The sequence below is a fragment of the Phyllostomus discolor genome, chromosome 2, assembly GCF_004126475.2.
Source record: "Phyllostomus discolor isolate MPI-MPIP mPhyDis1 chromosome 2, mPhyDis1.pri.v3, whole genome shotgun sequence".
In the NCBI taxonomy this organism is placed as follows: Eukaryota; Metazoa; Chordata; class Mammalia; order Chiroptera; family Phyllostomidae; genus Phyllostomus; species Phyllostomus discolor.
In genome coordinates this window covers 1,163,439-1,171,609 of record NC_040904.2, presented here as the reverse complement: position 1 = coordinate 1,171,609, position 8,171 = coordinate 1,163,439, and the positions used below count along the sequence as shown (strand labels likewise).

At 59.2% G+C, this 8,171-nt stretch overlaps 1 protein-coding gene across 1 annotated transcript; it reads right to left on the bottom strand.

Moving 5' to 3' along the window:
* Positions 1-3,180: 3,180 nt before the first annotated feature.
* Positions 3,181-4,868, bottom strand: LOC118499188. Its single transcript, XM_036019644.1, is given in 6 exon segments — positions 3,181-3,478; positions 3,480-3,575; positions 3,577-3,629; positions 3,632-3,937; positions 4,591-4,651; positions 4,776-4,868. Coding segments are annotated over 6 exon segments (654 nt in total). The 3' UTR covers positions 3,181-3,433.
* Positions 4,869-8,171: the final 3,303 nt, after the last annotated feature.

The following is an 8,171-nucleotide window of genomic DNA, read 5'->3' as shown; positions in this document are numbered from 1 at the left end:
GTGGTTGCCTCTCCAGAGCCCCCCACGGGAGACCTGGCCCACAACCCCTGCCTGTGTCCTGACTGGGAATTGCAGGGCGACCCTTTGGTTCGCAGGCCGGCGTTCAGTCCGCGGAGCCACACCAGCTGGGGCCCAGCTGGCTCACGTCTACCTTGTGACTTTCTAAATAAACTCACTGTTAAGAGTTCCTGGCTCCGAATTCTTTCCTAGCCAAGTGCAAGGACCGAGGTCCAACTTGACCACTGACACCCTGAGTTCCCTCCGGTGTGGGCGGGCCGCCATGCAGCCACCCCAAGGGAGGCTGAGGTGTCCGACTACAGGGGCCTCGAACGGCCCAGGTTTGACTGACCCGCACGGGTCCACTGCTACTTGGATTTGTTTCAATAAATAGGTACAGCACTGTAAATGTATTTTCTCTTCCTATTTTTTTTATTTACTAGAGAGAGAGAAACATCAACATGCAGGGCCACTTACTGATGCCTTCACTGTTTGATTCCTGTGTGTGCCCTGACCAGGGACTGAACCCGTAACCTTGGCCTATTGGAATGATGCTTTAACCAACTGAGCTCTCTGGCCAGGGCATGGTTTTCTTAAAAAGTTTTTTTTTTCTAGCTTACGTTATTGTAAGAATATAGTTTACAATGCCCATAGCATACAAAATGTCGATCAGCTCTTTATACTGGTAAGGCATAATTACGGTCAGCAGCAGGCTAATTAGTGTTGTGAGGGAGTCAGAAGTTGCATGTGAACTTTGACTGTGGGGGCAGCGCCCCTTACCCCCTTGCCGACCAGGAGTCGCCAGTACTCAAGAGTCACGTTCAGGAGAGCCTCTAGGAGCCGGCCAGGGCACAGGGCCCGCCGCACACGCCTGCGGCGGGAGATGCTCATTTAACAGACACTGCTTCATGTTACTGTACGCTGTGTCCTTGTTTCTCCATCCCTACCCGAGGACACTTGTTCATGGCTTTTAGTATTTATTTATTTTTTGGGTTTTATTTACTTATGTTTGGAGAGAGGGGAAGGGAGGGAGAAAGAAAGAGAGAGAGACATCGATGTGTGAGAGACACATCGATTGGTTGCCTCCTGCACACCCCCAACTGGAGACCTGGCCTGCAATCCAGGCATGTGCCCTGACTGGGAACTGAACCGGTGACTCTTCAGTTCACAGGCTGGTGCTCAACCCACTGAGCCACACCAGCCAGGGCCACTTTTTCATTGCTTTTAGAATGAGAAAGGAAGAGAGGAAGGGAGAGAGAGAAACATGGATGTGGGACAGAAGCATTGGTTGGTTGCCTGCCTTGTGTTCCTGGACTGGGGATCCTAGGCACTTGGGCCAGGAACAAACCCAGCCTAGGTATGTGCCCTGACTGGGAATCGAACTCACATCCCTTTGGTTATGGGTCGATGCCCCAACTGAGCCACAATGGCCAGGCCACACATGCTACTTCCTTTTCCAAGTCTATTAGTAATATTGTCACTCATCCTCCTAACAACCCTGTGCAGTGGGTACTCTTACCTTCTCAATGGTATAGAGGGGGAAACTGAGGCCCAGAGGTCTAGAATAACCTGACCAAGGTCACAGCTAGAAAACCATAGGGACAGGATTTGAAACCGGCAATTCGGCTCCAGAGCACGGCCAAGGGCACTCCAGAGCATCCTTTGGGAAAAACCTTCCATTCATTTTCATAAACACATTCCCCTTCCAAGATGGTGGCTGGTCACATGTTTAGAAGTTGCTCTTTCTCCGGGGATGAAAAGCTTCACAAAGGAATGACTCTCCACTTAGAGGCTTGGGCAAGATGCTGGCTGAGAGGAAGGTGGTTTTTGGAAGGCCGCCTTTTGGAAAAATTTTCAAACTTCACTCAATGCCACTAGCCACCCCCCGCCCCACACCCGACACCCACTGTGGGGCCTGGCAGACCCATCACTCCGAGAGCCACTCTCCTCATCCTTCCCACACTGACGCTGCGACGTGCTTCCCACGTCCAGGGCCCTCACCTCTCATGAGAGTGCCTCTGTAGCTCACTGAGTGCTTCTGAGCACCCCAGGTGCGCCAGGAATGACGCTGGGCACCAGGATGCAGCCGAGAACTAGACGGAGAGGACTCTGGACCCGAGGTGGGTGGTGGTGGTGGTGTGACGAAAGGCAGTGTCAGCCCCGTGAATTGCCGGGGTGGGGCGGGGGCCTGGGTCCCCAGCCTTGCCCCAATCCAGGCAGCTCCCAGTACCCACGAGACTGTGCTCCGTGGTGTGGCGATGTGTGCCGGGTGCCTGCGCTGGCCACAGGCTGGGTCCTGGAGAACAGGAGGGATCAGCTGGTGAGGAGGACCTACGGGGGCTGGGGGTGTTCTGGACAAAGGGGAGGCCGAAGTGACAGAGCACAGTACTCTTCGGTTTGGAAGGATGATTCTGCAAAATGTAGATGAGACTTCAGGGGCAAGGCCTGTGGGAGACATACACGGAAGGTCTCTTACGTCTGGTGGGGTGGGGGCGTGGAGACCAGGGCTTGGATCTTCCAGGCAGGAGAACGGGGGGGGGGGGCGGGAAGAGAACCAGGGAGAAGTCCAGCATGACTTAGTTTTCCAGTTTAGGTTTACCTGAAAGACACTGGCAGCTTCTTTTGTGGTTCCATTTCCTTTCTTTTTTAAACGTTGATTTTTAGAGAGACAGAGAGAACAATTTGTTGTTCCACTTATTCACGCACTCACTGGTTGCTTCCTGCATGTGCCCTGCCTGACCAGGGACAGAACTTGCAACCGTGGCTTACTGGGATGATGCTCTAACCCGCCAAGGCCTGTGGTTCCGTTTTCAACCAGAGAGTCCCTGGAGCTCAGGCTCTCCAGCCCCTGGGGGCGAACACGCCCACCGAATCGGGTTGGTATCAACGGGGAAGTCCACAGCTCTGAAGGTGCGGGGGCAGAGCTTTCTTTGGAGCCTCTACGGTCAGTGCCCAGTTTCTGTGTGCCTCACTACCTCGTGAAAGGTCAACGGCCAATGGCCAACCTCGTTTCTGGATTTTACAGAAGAAACTAGGTCTGTATGAGTCTTTCCAGGCTCACCATTCTGCCTAGTAGGTGAATGTGAGGCCGGAGCCCCTCGCTAAGATTTCAAGTTAACGTGGCTGGGCAGGTGAGTCCAGTTCACGTGAGTCCAGTTCACGTCCTGGGCAGGGGGAAGGGTTGGGCTCCCAGACGCTGGTTAAGGCCACCGCACCCTACCTGGAGCCTGGCTGGCGCCAACATCCCGCAGCAGCCACGGGGAGGAAGTAGTTTCTTCTCGTAAAAAAGTTCTCGCCAGCCTTAGAGCCAGGCACACGCCTCCAAGCCGGACCACGTGTCCTAGGTACAGCGGTTTTTTTTTTTTTTTTTTTTTTTGGCTGTTCCCCTCCCCCGATCCCTTCCCCTGCCTTCTGCCTTAGGTGGCAGGAAAACCCTTTACCTCCGACCAATCCCACCGATGCCGAGCCGCGCGCGCGCGCGCGCCAACTCGAGCCCCTTCTCTGTGCGTCATTGGCCACCTCCACCTATGAAGGGTGACAGGCAGCTTCGCGGACCTATTGCGGCAGGAGGCGGAGGCCACTCGGCCCACCCAGAGCTGCTTTGTTAGGGGCTCCGTCGCTGTTCCCCAACAGCCGCGCCTTCTTGGCCGACCCCAGGGGTCCCCAGGCCGCGCCGCGGGAGTTGCGTGGGAAGGCAGCCCAGGGGCGCGTGGCACGGCATCCTTCCGGCTGCGCACCGAGGCCGGGATGCAGCGGGGTACCCAGCGTGCTCCTGTTGTCAGTCTCCAGTCCAACTCCGAACGCCCCGCTCCTGTATCCACGGTCGTTGATTGGCCGGCAGGAGGCGGAGCGATCGTCAGGCAGACCAATTGGAGCCCGGTTTCCCACGCGCTCCTTGGGCCCCGCCCCAGGGGCCGCCCACGGAGGCGCTCTGCCGGCTCTCATTGGCCGACCGCGAGCGCCGGAGCGCGGCCGGGCGGAGCAGCGCCGCCGCCGTCGGGCTCGCATCTCTGCAGCGCAGCGGTCGCCTCGGTCCCGGCAGCCCCGGGATTCCTGCGTTCCCTCATCATTCCGTCCCAGTCGTGGAGACCCGGGACGAGCGTCGCGGGTGAGTATCGCGGGCCTGGGAGCGCGGGCCGGCCGGCCGGAGCCACCCCGAGGGCCGCGGTGAGGATGCCCGGGCTACTCTGCTCCTGACGGGCACGTCCCGACCCCCGTCTCCCGCACACCGGGGCTCCCGGCGGGTCCTAGCTCCCCCCGATTGCGCTCTGTTGGTATTGTTTTCGTGTTCGCAAACTCGGGAGGCGGGGAGACAGCTCTCGCTCGAACCTTAAGGAGGGAGACAAGCGAGCGGCGTCCAGGTGCCCGGCGCCGAATGGAAGTGACAGCGTCCGGGCGTTGGCATTCGGTCTTCCTGGCGGCGGGAGGTCAGCGCTGACTTGCCGCGGCGGCCGCGGCACTTTGTATTTGTCGGTTGATTCTTATCAACTTCGGGGAGGGCGTGCGTGTGCCTGCGTGTGGCTGTGTGTGTCTCCGTCCCCGACCTGGGCACCTCCAGGCCCGGGGCTTCGGCGACGCTGACTGGGCGCTCACCTTGGCGATCCGTGCCCTGCTTGGCGCCGGACCCACGGGGAGGAGAGCGGGGGTCGGCACGCTGGGCCGAAAACCCGCGGCCGATCCGGGAGGGGGGGGCGTTTAAAGCGGCATTTTGCAGGCGAGCAGACAATGACTGGCCTGGGTGCGGGGTCCAGAGGTCTGTGCGTGGGGTGCCCGCGCACGACCGCGGGCCGGGCCGCTGGGATGCTGCTGCGCCGCTCACAGCCCTCCCGGGGACCCGCGTGGGGCCCGCTTTTGTTTACAGACCTCGCCATTGGGCGAGAGCTGCGCCCTGTGCTCCCCCGGCCTGCCGCTGCCGCGCGCCCCTCCGAGCCGGGAGAAGTTGGTGCGTGCTGTCAGGTGATGCCCCCTCCCCCGGCCTCCTGGAGAAATGCTGCAGGGAAAGACGCCCCGGCGGCGCCTTTGCTTCTAGTCCCCGCCGCGCACGGCGCCCCCCAGCCCCCGGCGCCAAGAGGCTCCGCGTGCGGGCCAGGGTCCTTCTCAGATGGGCGGCCGTCGGGGCGCTGACCGAGCCACGCTCCCCTCCCTTCCAGTAGCGTCCTCTCTCTAGCCTTGCCCCCCCCCCCCCCCCCCCCGCATCAGCCCACGTTGATCCGAGCCTGCCCTTTTCTGCGTGCTGGCAGGTCTTGAAGGACGCGCGTGAGCCCTTCAGGATGCCCACCAATCCGTGCCGCTTCGGTGGTACCCACGCGGCCCGTGGAGCAGCTGCGGGGCACCCTTGAGTCAGAGCGGGCCGGATCGGGTTACCCACGCGTGCTGACTTGGCATACACTTTGTGTGAGCAGGAGTAGAGGTTGAGAGCCTGGCGCTGAGGTCAAACCAGCCCGGGTTCCAGTGCCTGTGCAGTGCCACTCTGAGCGGGGCGAGCCAGGACAGCTACTCAGCCCTCCTGCGTGTGTCCGAGCCTGGGAAGTGGGGAGGAGCGTTCCCACTGGTGTGTGTGTGGGGGGGGGTTAAAATGACAGTATAAATCTCCTGCGTGGGACAGTGCCTGCCACGTGCGAACTGCTGGATCAGTGTGGTTTTCCGAGTGGGGGATTCTTACAGAGGACAGCCCGTGGGTCCTTTCCCACAGCTCTCCTCTCCCAGCTCCTGTTCGTTTTAAAAAGCGTGAGGACTCGTATCAGGGCACGTTTTAATGGCCTCAGGTTTAACTACGAGGCACTGAACTAATCGCTTCCAGCTTCGTTTCCTGTTTGAATTTCCTTCAGGCTTCAGTTGTTTCTCCTGCCCGTCTTCCCTCTTTCTGAGGCTATGCTGAGGCCCAGGCCTGGGCGGAGGCGGAAACCTGGCCAGGTGGGACGGAGCCAATGGCTGCTGTGCGGAGTCATTAGTGCCCGGATGGAGGGAAGTTCGAACAAAGAGATACCTGGCTTTGGCGGGGAGGGAACACTGCCTGATAGCAGGGGAATGTGAGCTGGTAACTTGCTAGTTTCTAGAATGTGCTCTTTGTGCTCCGTGGCAAAGAGCTCCTCCAGGGAGATTGTCTCTGGGCGTAAACACGGAAGTTGCCAAGTAATTATCACCGGGTGGGGGAGCCGCAGCCCTCCGGAGGGAGCTGGGGCGGCTGGGACGGTGGGAGAGGACTGGTCGTGATGAACAGCTTCAGGCGCTGTCGGCGTGTGTGTGACTGGTCTCTGCTCCACCGGCTGATTTTCTGCAGGCGAAGAAAGAGCCAGTTGCATACAGAAAAGACCCAAACAAGAAGAACTCCTTAACACGACCAGATAAATCATTTAGAAAGGACCCTCACAGGCCAGCCTACAGAATAAGATGTTACTGAAAAGGAAATGCCTCTGTTTCGGCACCCTTTGCCAGGTGGGGCAAACGATGGCCCTGGGTCCTGTAACCCAGCTTTGCGTGCAGACCTCAGGCCTTCGCCTGCCGAGACAAGCACTCGGACAAACTGCAGACAGAACTCGGACTGGGCGCCGGCCCCGCAGCCTGCGCAGTGGGATGGACTCCCACTGGTGCCCCTCCACCCCGTGTTCCCGGACCTGCCGGTCACCCCGGTGGCGGTGGTGAGGGCCTGCAACCAGCGGTGAGGCGGTGGGTGTGGATAAACTTGTGACCAGTTTTGAGTTCCTGCACTTGCTTTGGGAATCCTCCTGCCCTTGGGGACGGGGAGGTGGCTCTGCCCCCTGCTGCTGTCTGGGGAACAGATCCTTTGGGGCTCAGACTTGAAAGGGGCACATGGGGAGGAAATCTCATTAGCTGACAGTTTAACTCCATCTGAAGCTCATCCAAAGGGCTGGAACAAAAGCTTGTCCCCTGCAGATCCGTCTTCCAGTTCCCCTCCCCTCCCTTCCCCTCCCCTCCCCTCCCTTCCCCTCCCCTCCTAACCTGGAAGAAAAGGCCGTCCTGGGTCTGTCCCCTCCCCCACCCCCACCAGATTCCTGCGGCGCCCCCCACCCCAGCCCCAGGCATTTCTGGAGCCGGAGCAGCAAGTGATTCCCAGAAAGTGGCTGGGGGCCTGCGCTCCACCCCAGCAGCAAGGAGCTTCCTGTCCTGAGGAGAAGCACTTGGTGCTGCTGCGAGCCACCAGCTTGGGGCTTCCAGCCTCTGGCATAGACGTCAGCCAGGACCTGGCTTCCGCCCGGCTGAGGCCGGGAGGCTGCCTCCTCACTCCGAGGTTACCGCCTCGCTCGGAGTCCTGGGGGCTCCTGACCCCACAGGCTCAGGCTTCTGGTTAGGAGAGACCGTATCTTTCGCGTCACCAGCCATTTGGATCCCTGTATCTAAAACACCGTTTCCACTGGTGTGTGGAGTGTCTGTACGCAGGAGGATGCATTTTCCATTCTAAATTAACCAATGACAGGCCGGCAGAAGGAACTCCTGCCGGAGTGCGGTCGGTCGGTAGGAGACTAATGTGGGTGTAACAATCCACAGTTTCAATGTGAGCGTTTCACCTAAAACATCACATGGCGTGCGTGAGTGTGGTTCTGTCACGGTACAGAATGACACACTTGTGATTTTGTCATAGAGGAGTGTGTCGTCAGAGAGGGGCGTTCCTTGTGCCCGGCCGGCAGGTAGACAGGTGCTGCCGAGGGCGGCTCTGCCCCCCCCCGCCCCCCCCCCCAGGACCGGAAAGAATGATTCACGACGCCCCCAGCAAGACGTTCCTGTTTTTTTCACAATTTCAAACTTCAGGCCCTGTCATCTCTTCCAGTTCAGTTTTACGTAAATAATAGCTCCTGTGTTAAAAAAACACCGCTCATCTGTGTAGGCCGAATCACTTCTTTTTAACGATTTAAAAAAATTTATTAAATAAAGGAGGTACTCGAAAATAAAGCCGTGCTCAGCCAGGCACAGAGTGTTTTGAAAACGAAACAATGCTCCAGTGTAAAAGGGTACAAGATATTAATAGTTAGGCGGCGGCTGCCTTCCACCCCCTCCCCGGCCTCCTGCGCCTCCTTCCGCGCTCCCGCGGCGGGAGCCGCGCGCTGTTCCGGGCCGCGGGGCCTCGGGAGGAACTTCGTCCTGGCCCGGACTGGGGCTCTGCAGAGGTCCTGCCTGAGCTTGGGTGAGACCCTTCTAGAAGACCTTGGCGTTGGCCC